Here is a 17,037-nt window from a genome sequence, read left to right as displayed (position 1 = left end):
ATGGATGTAACATTTAGCAAAATGGGTAAATTAAGCTCAACATTCAGATGTAAGTTGGTTAAGTAAAACATTTAAGCAATTTTGGAAACATGAATACACCATAAAATGGTGAAGTGAAATACATGTGCTTATATTTAGGGAGGATATGTAATTAACACAGAAATTACTCCAATACAATATGCATTAAAAGTCTATGAAAGGATTCATAACAAAATAGCCAAAGGCAGTAAAAAAATCAAGCTGGAAGCAAACAAAACAGAATATAAAAACTGTATAAATACTGAAGTAAACTTTTGAAATTTGTAAAATTGTCATAAATAGCTATAGGTATATAATTAAGTGGTTGATCCCTTAAAAATAATGCTTCCTATTCTGTCCTTGACAGACAGTCTTTTTAAAGAGAAATTGAGCCAAACTTCTATCTGTCATTTTTATATTTGAGGCAAATATATGAAGATATGAGAAATAATGGAGCCATTCTTAGCTGTCGATGACGTCCCAATACTGAATAATAATATGGATAGCAGATAACCATACCTAAAAAAGCAACAGAAATTGGCACAAAAGACAACACAATTTGAGCAACCACAGGAAGCAGAAATAGTTTTTTTATGATCATTCCCACTACGCAAAGTGAGAAACATTTACAGAAATTAACAAATGAAGACTGGGATTTAATATTCTCTTGGTGATCTCATAACAGATGGACTATAAGCTCAGACTGGGAAATGAATCAGCTGTGCCCTTTTCGAAGGATTTGTCAATCAATTTATGGAAACCAAAGAATACCTTAATCTGGATGGCCCAATAGGGAACCGGTACTCCTGACCATGAATTTAAGTATTTTAACAACTACGCCACATTGCATACTCAGAGAAATCAGTTAAAAATATAACAAGAACTACATAATTATGAGACTGACAAATGTTCATGTGATTTTCCAATCTGACAGCAGGATTATTTAAGAATGTCATACTAAAATATTCATAAGAATTAAATTTTAGGTTTCATTAACAAAAATTACAAATCAACTCTGCACACAGTGTCAATGACACTATTATCACAAACAATTTTTGTGACTATCTTGTATATGCAGGGTGTCACAGGCCCAATGATAAGTATTGGGGATAAAAAAGGAACGGTCATTTGAAGCAAAAAAGGTCTGATGAACATGGACTTTAAAATGCATACCTTAAGAGCCATGAGCAATACTAAATCTTCGATACTGTGAGACATCTCTCTCCTGCAAGCGCTTTGTTTTCCATTTTTTAGAAAGTATGGACGAAAACAGGAAAAAAGTCTAGAAATCATGAGGTCTAAAACACATACCTTAAGTGCTATGAACACTTGTAGAAAAAATGTGTTTCACGGTAGTGAAGATGAAGAACTGCTCATGGCTCTTAAGGTATGTATTTTACAACCCATGCTTACTAGACTTTTTTTGCTTCAAATGATTGTTCCTGTCATATCCCAGAATCTCAACCATTCCTTCTGGGATACCCTGTACATGTTTCTGCCAGCATGAGATATCCTATGGTATGTGAACACCAACCTCTTATTGCTGCTGTGTGGGCAACCCAGGCACCAGGATCAATTGGTCGTACTGGTTCTGTCCTTGGAATTGTAAAATAACCTTTTGGATTTGGATCCCAACACTTCGCAACCACTAGTTTTATAGGACTGAAAGTTACAAATTTTAAACACAAATTAATAATGTAACTAAAAGTCTTTGAGTTAATATAAAGGCAAAACAAAAATTTACAAGTGAAACAATAATTTAACACTGCATGTGACTGCAAGTAACATAAGGGAATAAATACTAATTCTAAGTATGCATGTCCTAAAGCATAACACACATGTAATTGTTTAAGTACTATCTTTTTAGTCTTTCTCATACAGGTTTTACAACTAATGCACACATACTCTGAATCAATACTTTGTTACAAAATGTACCATAAACAAATTCTATTCCCACTTTCTGACACTATCCTTCTACATATACATGACTATTCTGCAATTCACACTTGAGTGTATGCCAAGGGGTATACTTTAATGCTGTATTTCTACCATTCCACTCTCAGACAGCACACAGGAAAAATAAACATCTAAAGCTTTCCATGTGAGCTCTTATTTCTCTTATTTTATTACAACGATCATTCCTCCCTATGTAGGGGTGGGCGTCACTAAAAAATTTTCACATTCGGAGAACATTGTAGACTGACACTGTACGAAAAGATCTCACCACACTAAAAAACATCTTTGTTTTAATGATTCCCACCCCATTTCGCATATCATACCTGTGATGCTCTCTCCCTAATTTTGCTATAATAGAAAATGAGATGTCCTCCTTTGAAGGAGGCAAGGATCCCATACTGCACAGCAATACTCTACCAAAGGACTGACAAGCATAGTATATAGACACTCTCTAGTGGACCAGTTGCATCTTGTACGTGTTCTGCCAATAAAACACAGTCTTTGGTTTGTCTTCTCTAGAAAATTATCTATGTGATCGTTCCAATTTAAGTTGTTCATAACTGTAATTCCTGTGTATCTAGCTGAATTAACAGCCTTTAGATTTGTGTGATTTATTGTGAAATGTAATGGATTCCTTTTAGTATTCATGTGGATAACAACACACTTTACCTTATTTAGAGTCAACTGCCACTTTTCACACCATACAGGTATCTTGTCTCAAGTCATCTTGCAATTGGTTTTGCTCTTCCAATGACTTTACTACATATATGGTAAATAACAGTATCATCTGCAAACCATCAAAGAGGGCAGCTCAGATTGTCTTCTAAATCATTTAGATAGATTAGGGCAGCAGAGGACTTACAACACTTCCTTGGGGAATGTCAGGTATCACTTCTGTTTTACTTGACAATTTTCTGTTTGTTACTACAAACTGTAACCTTTCTGACAGGAAATCACAAATCCAGTTGGATAACTGAAATGATACATCATAGGCATGGAATTTCATTAGAAGCCACTTGTGAGGAACAATATCAGAAGCATTTTGGAAATCTAGAAATACATAATCAATCCGAGGTCCCCCATCAATAGCACACACTACTTTGTGAGAATGAAGGACTAGTTGTGTTTCACAAGAATAACATTTTCTGAATCTAGGCTGACTGTGTGTCAACAGTTTATTGTTTATTTTATTTTTTATTTTTTTATTTTACCCTTGAGGTAATTGATAATGTTCGAATAGAGTGTATGTTCCAAAATCTCGCGGCAAATCACCAGCAATGCTACGGGTCTGTAACTGATTGGATAACTTCTACTTCCTTTCTTGAGTACTGGTGTTGCCTGTGCAACATTGTCTTTAGGTACAGATCTTCTGTCAAGCAAGTGGTTGTATATGGTTGACAAGTATGGATTATTGTGCCAGCATACTATGAAAGGAATCTTAACTGATATACAATCTGGAGCAGAGGACTTGACTTTTTTTAAGTGATTTATGCTGCTTTGCTACACTGAGGATCTCTAGTTTAGTCACTCATATCGGCAGCAATTCTTGATTTGAATGCTGGAATATTTACTTCATCATCTTTGATGAAGGAATTTCCAATAATAGTTTCTAATAACGCCGCTTTAGTGGCACTTCGTTGGTAACATTACCACCATTACAGTGCAGTGAATGTATTGATTGTCTTGCCACTACTTAACTTCACATATGACCAGAATCTCTCTGAATTTTCTGCCAGAATTTCACTGTGGAAACTATTAAAAGCATCTCACATTAAAGTTCACACTGAATTTTGAGCTTCTGTAACAATGCGTTCTTTTAAATTTGGCATGTTTTTTTCATTGCTTCTGCAACAGTGTTCCGACCTGTTTTGTGTAACATGGGGGAGGGGGGGGGGCAGTTCTGTCTAATATTTGGTATGATTCATTCCATTGCTGTTGATAAGATTTCTTTAAATTGCAACAGGAAATCAAAGAGAAAATGTATATACAGTTTTTTTTTCTTTGTTCAAATCTTTATGCAAGTATAAAATTATCTTTTGTAATATGTAAATCATGCATTTCTTTTTCCTACATTGGAAACAATATTATTGGTGCATATTCCAGCTGTTGCACTGTGCCCAGTGTTGTCATTACACATTTTACTGACATTCTTGTCTTGAGTAAGTCTACAAAATAAAAATAAATTTGACTGTATCATGGTTACAAATCCAACCACTGCCATTGACTCTAAAGACAAATACAATATTAGTAAAATGATACACACAATGCATAATGGTATGTAGTGATCGACAGCTGTAATACTTTTTCACCGAGTAGGATTTATGTATAACAGTTCCACTCTGTTTATTCAATTGCATTAGATTTAAAAAAAAACATCACACAAAAACAAATTTAATGGAGCTCTTAATTTTCACTACATATTATCATGAAACTAAATGGTAATATATACTATATTAGTGTAGTACAAATATTTGGCTTACCCTGGTTTCTGAACAACTTCTCTAAGTACACGAACTGCCTCATCATTGGACATGTTCTCAAAATTAATATCATTAACTTGAAGTATCATATCACCAGGTTCAATTCGACCATCTAAGGCTACCGCACCCCTAAAACAATTCAAATTATTTATTAGAGAGACAGAGAGAGAGAAATTACATTTTCTCATAGTAGCACAAACATGTCTATGTTGCTCTGAAATAAAAAAATATAAAAAAACTATCTTGAAAGGAACAAAGGAAGATTAAACTCCAATTAAAATATCTTTGTGGCTGCTATTTCACTGCATAAAATGATATGTGTAATGCAGTAACTAACTGCAGTTCTTACTAGTGTGCCACATGCTGTGTTTTGCTTGTCTTGCATGATATTAACTGTTGTGAATCCATACATCTACACAGCACTGCTTTATGTCAAAAGCAACTTAAACGAGTTCGAGACCAGAGAGAACATACATCCCCACAACACCAGAGGCAAACTTGACTTCGACAAACCAAGACACAGACTCACAAAGACGGCAAACACACACAAAATAATAAGTTTAAAACTCTTCAATAAACTTCCAGCATCTGCTCGGTCACTGACCAGGAATATTTTCAAACGTAAGATTTATGACTGGTTACTCAAACACCCATTTTATAAGATAACAGAATATTTTGAAATAATCATTGACATTAGTATATAAGAATATTCCTAAAAGAAGTGGAATTAAACTGTAAAAACTTTGCTGTAAAGTTATTGTTAATTGCATATTTAATGTTCAGACCTATTCCACTGTAAGTAGTCAATGGTGAATATACTGAAACTGAATACTGAACACATGAAGAGCCCTGTCACGTAGGACAGAGTGTAATGGTATGAGAAGGGCAAGGGTGGTGGTGGAGAGATCACAACCAAACATTTGAGGGCCCCTCTCCTCCCCCAGTTGCACATATTATTTGAGTACTTGCGTTCAATGCACACCTAGTCATATGTTTCTGTGTACAGAATGTGGCTAACATACCAAAATTATTTTTAACGCTGGATGGGCAGCATATCTCATTCCAATCAGGTGGAAATATGTTTTGAGTGCACTGCATTGGTAAGTGATAGTACACAGTAAACACACAACACATTTATTATCTACTGAGATTCAGAAATAACTATATTTTTCAACAGTATAAAACATTTTTTTCTAATGGCTTTCAATAGCTCATGGGGAAAAAAAAGGAGTTTACTGATAATATACACTCAAATAGTTACAGCAAAACTTGCTGCAACAGAAAAAAACCAATATCAGAAAACTGCAGAAAAGGTAATTTATTATATTTCTTGTCTTACAATAAACAATAGTTGCCTCTAATAGGTTACAGATGAACTAGTTAAAAAATATGGTCCCAGGATTCCAAGATTGTCACGGTTTCCTTTTAATCGCACAGCTTATAAGGTCTGAAATTAAGGGCTACATGGCAAAGGACAATAAACATCCACAGTGGTAGAATATAAGGACTGAGCAAGGACACTGTAAACTATGTTTTGTCATCACATGGGGCCAACGGTGTGAAACACAAAAGAAGTAATAAGGAAGGAGTGGGCAAATCCATGTCTAATTGGAAATATGATTGAGTAATTCACTATTTTCAAAATCTGAGAACAGTTCTAAAATGCACACAAAGTGTGAAAGTGATTACAGTCACATAAGTGGCATGCATCACAGTCACAAAAGCATCATGCATATATCAGTGGTAGGGTTGGTTGCATGAAAAAAAATCATGCCTACTCATTCCTAACAAAATTTACTCTGGTTTACTAGCTAGTGTGATACTTTATGACATTTACTATGAGTAACTGAACTCCCATCTTACGGCCATTTTTCATGGAGAAACGTTTATTTACAATCCCAACGCAAGGGTCACTGTCACTGAAGCTGTGAGAAATACATAACTTCACATTATCTAATTCTTCCCAGAAATTAAACGGCACAAATTCTTAAATTTGTCAAGAATTCTTAAAAGCCACAAGACTGTGTTTATAGAAAGTAGTAGTTACTCACAACAATAAGAAAATGATGACCTACCCTTTCATAATAGAGCCAACATAAATGCCTCCATCACCTCCTTTGTTACTCTGGCCAACAATACTTATTCCCAGGAAATTTACAGTGTCCATATTGAGTGTAACAGTGATGATGTTCAGGGACATTGTAGAATCTGTGATGGACGAAAATGATGACGTTCTGGAAACAGCTGGTGGAGCTCTATGTCTTCTCCTCCGCTGAGGCCGCCTTCGTCCCAAATGCAGTCTTGAAACACTACTGTGATCTATCAAAATGAGAAGAAAAATAAAGTTAAATCCTAAGACACATGCTGTAAACATACTACCTGCTATACTCTTCAATTGGGGTTGTAAGAGAGCCTATAAGGGAATGTACAGCAATTAACATTCACTATACAGTAAAAAAACCAGTAACTGTTGACTGCACTATGACACAAAAGATGATAATTTTTTTGAGTACAGAATAAGAGACATGCAGTATACAGGTTTCATGGTATTACATGCTTCCACCAACAACAAAAACATTTTCAATATCATCAAAACATATCCTATGGTAAATTCATATTTTTATTTCTTCAGCACAATAGCCTACAGTCCCAACTATACCTCCTTCCTCCTTCTGAAATGACACTACGAGAGGCATCACACACACAGGAAAAATAATTTGATATACAAGGGTGATTTGATAAGTCTGGTAAAAAAGCAAGAAAAATGTTGGTTTCATAAACAACTCACCTTATTTATTGACATGGTCTCCTTTGAGAGATATAAACTTTGTCCAGTGGCCCTTCAGCTTTTTCATTCCCTTGGAAAAATTGGTTCTGTCAAACTTTACAAAATACTCTTTGATTGCAACTATTGCTTCCTAATCTGACGAAAATTTCTTCCCAGCAAGACAAAGTTTCAAATTAGGGAACAGGAAGAAGTCACCTGGGCCTCAGTCTGGTGAATAGAGTGGACGAGGAACCAATTCAAAGCCCAATTCATGCACTTTTGAGGTTGTCATCACTGATGTGAGAGATGATGCAGTATCCTGGTGAAAGAACACTTTTTTGCATGTCAAACTTGGTCTTTTTTCAGCCACCACAAATTTCAAATGCTCCAACAATGATGGATAATAGGGTCCAGTTATAGATCTGCCTTTTTCCAAGTAATCTATGAGGATTATTCCTTGGGAATCCCAAAAAAATTGGCCATCACCTTATCAGCTGACAAAATGGCCTTTGCCTTCTTCAGTGCAATTTCACCAGCCTCTGTCCAGTGTTTTGACTGCAGTTTTGATCTAGTGTGTAATGATGGATCCAGGTTTCATCAAACGTCACAAACTGACACAAAAAGCCTTGCGAATTGTGATAAAACATCAACAGACATTGTGTTGAAACATTGTGCTGGATCTGCTTTTGGTTGACTGAGCAATCACGGCACCTACCCCTCACACTTCTTCATAGCCAATTCTCCAAGCAGGATATTATGCATCCCTCAGTTGAGATGCCTACAGTCTCAGCAACCTCATGAATTTTCATCTGGTGGTCTTTCACTACCATATCAGGGATTCTGTCACTAGTTTCCTTTGCGGTGACCATAACTGGAAAGCCACAGCATGAAAATGTTTAATAATGGCATGAAACTCTGTTTCCTCCATTTTCAATCGCAGTCGACATACTGATCAATTCAGATGGCTGTCAACAATGAACTGAATGCTGTACATTGTTGAAATTCTTTATATGTTCCCTGGAATAATCAAGCTTACCAATCATGAAGTCGCAACAAAAATGTTCAATTCTTTCACAGAAATTTACCAGACATATCAAGCCAACCTTGTAAAACAGGTGATAAAGACTAATAACATAAGACTTCAAGTATAGTGAGGTATGATTTGTCATTACTGTCTGGACTGAGGTAAGCTGACAAGGTGCGGGTGGGCTGATCAAATTCTGCAAAAGTGAATGACTGAGGATTTTGTAGGCGAAAAACTATACCCTTGATTTTGGGCACACGCCTATGTCTTCTGAAAGGCTGTCAGAAGATGATATTCCACTGAGAATACTAAAGTGGAACTGTAGTACACACACAAGTTGTTGACATACATGGATGCCAACATATTTCATCCCGAAACAGTAGAAATTCTATTTATGGTAACTGCGAAGATGGTAACACTTAAGACTGAACCCTGTAGAATCCTGTACATGTTGATAAATAATGGCTGTACCAACTTTAACTCAGAAACGCCAATGGGATGACAAATTTTTAACAACAGATGGTAAGTTGCCTTACAAGCTGGTGTCACCCAAGTGTGAAGGCCTCTTTGACAGCAAACTCCAGTCATAAAAGTTGGTTGGTTGTGGATCTGAACCTTCGATCTGCACTGAAATGTTAAAGGCAGGTTTCTTTTTTCCAGACACCAAAGAAATCTATGACCAACCAATCATTCATTCATTCCACGGTTTTACATATGGTCATCACTGAAATGATTGGTCTGAAGTTGTCTATAGTGAGTGAGTGAGTGATTGATTTACCAATTTTCAATCTTGGTCCAATGGTACAATTGTACTTTCAGCCCACTGGTTGGGAAAAATTTCCCCTTGCCAAATGTTGTCAAAAATCGTCACAAAGGTGGTGAAGTCTGTAAAAGGGCATTATACATCTCTATCTGTCAGGTGTTAAAAGATACAATACTATGTCCTGCTAAAATTTGATTCCAAGTAAAATCTGTGGTTTTTTTGAGATGGCATTTCAGCATAACAACTCACCAGTAGTTTGGCTATGTTGAAAAGATTAGTATGAAATACTCCTGAAGCTAACACTGCAGATATTCCTGCAGGGATAGAAGGTCTGTCAATATGTCACAATTTTGTCCACACTTTGGCATCTTTTTTACATCCATTAATCGACACTTCATACTGTTTCAATAATTCTGCTTCTGTTGTTTGATTAAATGATTTAGTTTTGCTCTCTGTCATTCATTTAAAATTAGATTACTAGTGGTGTGAGGTCTCCTTGAAATCACCCACCAGGGAAGGGGTAACTATTATATAGTTCTTCCATGTCTTTACTAAATACTAGCTGAGTACTCAGTGTTGCCCAGGTATGTATTTAATCTTCTATTGATCCATCTCCTCTTTCCCCTATCTCTGTTATCTCCTCCTACTCCTCTCTGTCCATCTCCTCCTGCCTCCCATCTCTGTCAATCCCTCCTCTTCCCATCTGTGTCCAACCTCCTCCTCTTCCTTCTCTCTCTGCATCACCACCCCCTCTCCAACAGGAGGCTGGTGGTTCTTACCCCAACAATATTTCTTTGCAGAGTATAACTCCATGTGTGTACCAAATTTGGTTGAAATAATTCCAGGGGTTTGAGATGAGCTTTCCCTCTGGGCCTTTGCCCACATATGCACATCCAAATATACCTCACACATATTTAACATGTACCACACATATTTCACTGGTATTTTTAGTGAATTTTACTCTGTAGTTTCATTTTCATACTGGTCAATGTCTATGATGCCATATCTTCTGAACTGTATATCATACAATGATATAATTTCGCAGGTACATTCAGTGGTATATGAAAATACTGTCTGCAAATGTGGGTCTAATGTAATTAGCAGTAAAGAAGTAATAAATTAAAATATCATTCTTCATTTTGCAGTTTTACTGTACAAACAGTGAAAATGTAGTAAGCGATAAACTTTTTTCCTTTTATCATTTTTTGGAGGTTGTCTGTGAGAAAAAGTTTCACGATTGTTTGAAATTACAGTAGCGTGTAAAGTTTGTGGCAATTCACTAAGTGCTCTCAGCCTCAATTAATGGTTGATTAAAGTATGGGTATTCACGTGTGGTGGGCTATACTGCTTTTTCACACCCACAACCATCCCCTTGACAGGTAGGAGGTTCTTGTATCCCCACAGTGATTCTTTCCAGACAGTAAGCGATAGGTATACCAAGTTTGGTTGAAATTGGTCAAATGGTTTAGGAGGAGAGGTGGAACATATGTACATGTATACATAGATCCATTTTTATAATACGTATGAATACAGTACAACCACTTTTTAACAAATCTCTGGGGACTAAAATATTTTTCAGTTAAATTTGGATTTAGCTCCAGCATGCTAATTAAGTGACTCACAAACATAATTTGGAGATTTCTAAGACATATAGGTAGCACTATTTAATCACAAATGCACATGACTTAATCCTAGCAAGTTCTAAAATATATTTTAATACCACACATTTTTCACAAACTCAATAGGCATTTATCAGTAAGTGTAATTTCCTTTTCCGCGTCAGAATAACGTACTGACATGAAGTGTTGCTGTAGGTGGTTGACACTGGCTAGAGCCAACTCATCTACATGGAATGTGTAAAAGCTTAGTGCAATTGAATACTCCTCTTCTTTGCCTCTTCATCATCATCACAATCACCACCACCCCCTCCCCCCTTTCACCTATCTCTGATTAGCTCTTTCCACAAGCATCATACAGTCACTTATATAAATCTGATGTGCAAAAGCTAGGATGTCATCATCGCAACCAAGTCCTGTAATGCCACACTTGCTCGAATATCTGCAACAGCATGCGGAAGTATAATAATAATCATCATCTCTTCTCTCTGTATTTAGCTTACACAGGATGAATTATGACCACATCTACAGGTGACTTGTACAGTTACCAGGAAGAAACACGGTGCCCCTAAAGTTTGTGAAAGCAATTTTTAAAACATCCTATAAATTACAGTAAACCACAGTTCCATCAGCAACAAAAATTTTCTAGACCCAAATCCGATACTAACTGTATCAAAATATTCATTTTCCAATGTTCGCTACTTTTCAAGTCTACTGCTTACCTTTATACACTTATATTTTGGTAAGAAAGGTTATGGCAGTTTCCTTTTTATTTTTATTTTATTTATTTTAAGAGGATGGTCTTTAAGTCCTTAAGGAGCCTGCACATCTACATTTAAGCTGGGCAGTTTATCACGTATGGTGTCACACCTAAGTAATAAACTGTAAAATTACCAGATCTAACTGGTTATCTGCTTGGGCGAGAGACTAGTCTTTAGTGACTGTCAACTACTCCGTTCCCTCCAGTAATTCCACACTTTTTACACTTACTGTTGTCTGTCACCTGAACCTATCCTGTTACCATCATTAACTCCATAGAAAAAAAGATGAGCTTTTGGATTTTACTGAAAGCTTCTGGAATGTTCATGACTATGTATTTCATATTCCAATTGTGTGGGGAAAAAAGCAGCTGTATAAGAAATTTTAATACAAAAACTAGAACTTTCTGTAGGCTGACATGAAGTTGTACTGCAGAAAATAAACAACTTTTGATCTGCTATCCAGAAATAAATAAAGAAGCAACACAGCTTCAACCACAAAACAAACTGCAGCTATTCTTTCTCTGTTCTCCATTGTTACTTTAGCGTCGTGGATATGGCAGAACTGAGGGGAAAACTGAATGTAGCTTTATACCAGATAACCACAAAAATTTTGATTTTAATAGATAACTATGCAGTTTAACTGAAAAGTATGTAGGTTCATTTAAAATCTGAAGCATGAATGTTCTCTCTTTTTTAAGTGTAGGAGGACAGTGATTTTCAGCATTCAGGAATGCCTTCTTTTTTTCATTTCATGGCCTACAGAGAAGATGGTGCCAAATCATATTTATTTAAAAAGTCGACAAGTTTAACATTCTAATTGTCTTCAACATCACAAATGCTTGTCAGCTTCTGCTGAATCTGCGTAGTGGCATTTGAAAGCCACAACTACGCAAACTTTGCAGTGTAGAATTCAACATTCCAATAAATAACACAATGTGAGAAATAGATAGAAACATTTTCTGGGATGTTGAGTAAAGTGACCTATGCGTGGAAATCGACATGTTTGAAATTATCAATCTAAAACTATAACATCTGATGGGGGAAAAATTGTGAATTACATTTTCTGTAACAGTAATTTCACAAAACTTGTTAAAAAATGTTAAGAATGTCATAACTGGGTTTCAGTTTGAGAACTGTTTAATATATAATTTTTGAAAACAGAGTTTCCCTTAAAGCACAGTTTCTTAAACCCATATGTCAGTAACTATGTTCTTATGGAAATGTAATAGGAACTGGCAGAATACTCATGAAAAGTGTGGATTCCTTAAAAGAATATTTGTAAATACAGGGTTTTAGTGTAGGTGAGGAGACAAAAGTCATGGAATAGTGATATCTACATACACAGATGGCAGTAGAATTGTGTCCACAGGTTATAAAAGAGCAGGGCATTAGCGGAGCTGTCATTTGTACTCAGGTGATTTATGTGGATAGGATTCCAATGTGATTATGGCAGCACGTAAGGAATTAACAGACTTTGAACACAGAATGGTACTTGGAGCCAGATGCATGGGACATCCCATTTCGGACATCATTAGCGAATTCAATATTCCGAAATCCACAGTGTCAAGAGTGTGCCGAGAATACCGAATTTCAGGCATTACCTCTCACCACAGACAATACAGTGGCCGATTGGCTTCACTTAATGACCAAGAGCAGTGGTGTTTGCAGGAGAGTTGTCAGTGCCAACAGACACGCAACACTGTGTGAAATAACCACAAATATCAATTTGAGATGTAAACGAATGTATCCTTTAGGACAGTGCAGTGAAATTTAGCAGTAATAGGCTATGGCAGCAGATGACTGACGTGAGTGCCTTTGCTTATAGCACATCGCCTGCAGCACCTCTCCTGGGCTTGTGATCATATCAGTTGGACCCTATACAATTGGGAAATTGTGGCCTGGTCAGACAAGTCCCAATTTCAGTTGGTAAGAGCTGGTGATAGGGTTCGAGTGTGATGCAGATCCCACAAAGCCATGGACCCAAGTTGTCAACAAGATACTGTACACATTGGTGGTGGCTCCATAATGAAATGGGCTGCGTTTACATGGAATGGACCGGGTCCTCTGGTCCAAATGAACCAATCATTGGCTGGAAATGGTTATGTTCAGCTACTGGTAAACCATTTGCTGCCATTCATGAACTTCATGTTCCCAAACATGTCACCAGGCCATATTTGTTCACGACTGGTTTGAAGGACATTCTGGGCAATGCGAGTGAATGATTTGGCCCATCACTTCATCCAATATGAATCTCGTCAAACATTTATGAGACATAACTGAGAGGTTAGTTGGTGAACAAAATGCTGCACCGACAAGACTTCCGAATTATGGACAACTACATAGACAGCATGGTTCAATATTTCTGCAGGGGGCTTCCAAGGACTTGGGTTGAGTCCATGACATGTCGAGTTGCCACACTATGATGGCCTAAAGAAGGTTCTACACGATATTAGGAGGTATCCCATGACTTGTCAGCCTAGTGTATATATCTATCTGGGTTGGAGGTACAAGTTGCAAATCATTACCAAGGTAGGTAGATTCTAACAACTACGACCTCAAAAGCAGTATTCTGTAGTACTTTCTTACTAAAAGTGGATGACTGTACCAATGTGCAAATACCTTCTAAGCCCTCATTGCGATATCTCTACTGTTACTAAAAACATGGTTGTTCCTGAATGTAGGCAGGTGACCCTCCAATAACAAAGATTCTTGCACAGCAACACATATTATGGGGAAAACACACACTAACTGCTTGATTTTAGCCAGATGTTGATAATAGCTGTTACAGCTCCATTGTCTCATCGTTAAACAAATTGCCTTGCCCAAAATCCCCTCTCAAATCACTGTTGCTTCCCAGGCTTCCTGTACGACTAGTGGAACAGCAATATCTACAGATAGTTGGTCTGTAGGGAAAGACTCAAGATATAATGGTATTGTCACACAGGTTCTTGACTTACTTCTTTTCTTTTCCTTTACATTTTCAATTTTGTTCAAAGATTTTAATTCTTTTGGGGGCTTGTCTGGTTGTACATCTGGGCATGAATACATTGGTATTATTATATGGCCCAAAGCTCTTACTCCTTTCTGCCACTGACTATGTGTGAGGCAGTTAAAATAATTGAGGAAGACTGCTATGGGGATATTGGGGAGAGGGGGCGGATACACCACCCCTCCACTGACATTGGAGAAGAATGGAGAGCCACCAGCCGCATCAGCAGAGTGGTTTCCACTGATAAGGTATTGGAAATGTTCCAGGGATGTGGTAACTTCTCCCTCAAACAGCATACTAATTTATGGAATTGTCATTGAATTTGAACAGAGAAATTGCTACTATTAAATTTAGCAAAACTTTTGCTCGTATTATTTAGGATTCAAAGTATGACAGCACTTAAAGGTCTTATCTTTAAAAATCAAGCATACTTACAACTTGGGATGGTGTAGGTCTGGGCAGTTTGTGCACAGTGAAAGTTTTTCACATGGGCAATCACCATGAGGGGTTCTGCCTAAGTTTCCACAGATATGTTCACTACGACTTACTTTTTGCAGAGTCCTTCATATGTCAATTTGAAATTGCCCCCACGACCCTTGGACTACCGTGCTTTGCTCTTTTCACTGCACCAACAGTTGGCTATAAATTAAGCTGACATTAGTGGCTGACATCTCACCCGACCCACACCAAAAATGTGTTTTTTCTAAATGCTTGGCTATCTGGAGCTCCCACTTATGCTACTTTCATTTCTGGCCAAGCTCTGCATATACTACAAATTTGGGCGAAATTGGTCATGACAATTAAGTGCAGTCCCATTGTCAGTGATAAATAGAAATTTTAAGATCTTAAAACTTCCATAACTTAAACCATTCTCTTTACTCTGTGGCTGTATTACAGGAACACACTAGAATTAATATCTTAGTTCTGAAGCAACACTATCTTAAGCTCATTCTCTGTATATCACCAAGCATTATTACAACATAAGCCTGAAGTTTCTTAGGACATGTGAGAGACTCCTAGGATAACCACAGCAACAAGACTGTGAATGTGGTGTGGTAGAACTCAATACTTCACACAATTCAAAGAAATGATCATGTCTGATGAAACCTTTCCCCCTGGCCACATAAGAGGCCATTCAGTTAAGTTCATTCTGGTGATACAAGCTGCAAGACAAATCATTACAGCTGGTGCAACTGGATTTTGTGAATGTGTAACTGAGGACATTTCATTTCAGCCCAATTTCTTTTTGTTCTTAGTCAAATTGTGTCCTACATCTTGTGCTTCTGAAGAGTTACATACAATCGGAAACAAAACTTATCAAACTACAAGGTGCATCTGAATAGTTTGGTGAATGGTATCACAAAATGAAGGAAACAAGAATTAGAAACGAAATACTTTTACTGGCCTTCCTAGCACTCGTCATTAGCTACAACACAGTTCTAACATCGGTTGTAAAGCTGTTGGAAACTGTCAGCAAACGCTTCCTGTAGAATAGCTCTCAGCACCATGGTCATCTGTTGTTAGATATCTGAATTGTCTGGAAATGTTCATGAACAATAGTGCTTACAATGTCTTTGTTTATCTTCAACACCTCTGCTGTTATTCAGAAAGACAGCTGCCAATCATCTGCAAGCATCTGTCGCACTAGTCTAATGTTTTCTGGGATCGTGTGCGTTGACCTGAATGTGGCTCACCCTCGACACCATCATTTTCACCTGTAAAGTTCTTAAACCACTCAAAATCGCCATTTTTACTCACTGCTTCAACACCATACACTTGCAGATACAGTCCTCGAGTCTCCATTGCTTTTTCTGTAATTTGGAACAAAACTTCATGTTAATGCATTGCTCCATTTTACGATGACACAAATGTATGACAGACACTTGCAGACAATCAACGGTTGTCTTTGATAATGAAAGCAGAAGGGCTGAAGGTACGTAGAGACAGTGAAAGTATTCATGAATAGTCACAGACATTGTACATCTCCAACAATAGGTGACCATGGTGCTTCAACCGATTCCACAAGCAGTGTTTACTGAGTTTCTAACAGCTTTACAACCGATGTCAGAACGGTGCTGTAGCAAATGGTGATTACCTTCAAGGTCAGTAAAAGTATTTTATTTGTAACACTTGTTTCACGTATTTTATGAGACCATTCACCAAACTTTTCAGATGCATCTCTTACATTCTGGAATAAATGCACGACAATGAACTACAGTAATCCAAAACCAAAGGATATTACCCTAGATAAATCAGACAGTTTCACCTTGAGTTAGGCAAGGATGGACAAACAGCTTACATGTAGGTGTGTTACTTTCAAGGAATTACCAATTTTAAAAAAAAAAAAAAAAAAAAAAAAAAAAAAAAAAAAAAAAAAAAAAAAAAAAAAAACTAACATAAAACAAAAGTTGGATACTTTGTCAAAGCGAGAGAATTCTTAGAGCCTCTTTAGGCCCATTGGTCTCCAAATTTACTAAGAGATTGAATGCTACTGTCAAAATTTCACTTTGAACATTGTTATAACATGTATTAATATGGTTCATAATAGACAACAACAAATTCATGCCAGCACACTTGCTTCCTGTGTTTAGAAACATCACAACACATATAATGCCCAGACTTTAATGAGGAGGAGGAGGAGGTGGTGCCAAGCTAGTCTATCC

The 17,037-nt window shown here is 37.0% G+C and overlaps 1 protein-coding gene across 2 annotated transcripts in view; it reads right to left on the bottom strand.

The window, feature by feature from the left end:
- The window catches only part of LOC124555092 (segment polarity protein dishevelled homolog DVL-3), a 126,097-nt gene that overhangs the window by 59,764 nt on the left and 49,296 nt on the right, over positions 1–17,037 (bottom strand). For both annotated transcript variants that reach the window (XM_047128887.1, XM_047128886.1), the window contains exons 7-9: positions 6,530–6,773; positions 4,455–4,583; positions 1,553–1,680 (exon numbers count right to left, since the gene is read on the bottom strand). In XM_047128887.1, coding sequence (XP_046984843.1) covers positions 1,553–1,680; positions 4,455–4,583; positions 6,530–6,773 — 501 coding nt within the window. The remainder of the gene's footprint in view (positions 1–1,552; positions 1,681–4,454; positions 4,584–6,529; positions 6,774–17,037) is intronic.

This window comes from Schistocerca americana, chromosome X, assembly GCF_021461395.2.
Source record: "Schistocerca americana isolate TAMUIC-IGC-003095 chromosome X, iqSchAmer2.1, whole genome shotgun sequence".
NCBI lineage: Eukaryota > Metazoa > Arthropoda > Insecta > Orthoptera > Acrididae > Schistocerca > Schistocerca americana.
The sequence above is the reverse complement of the archived record's forward strand: the minus strand, read 5'-3'. Positions and strand labels throughout refer to the sequence as shown.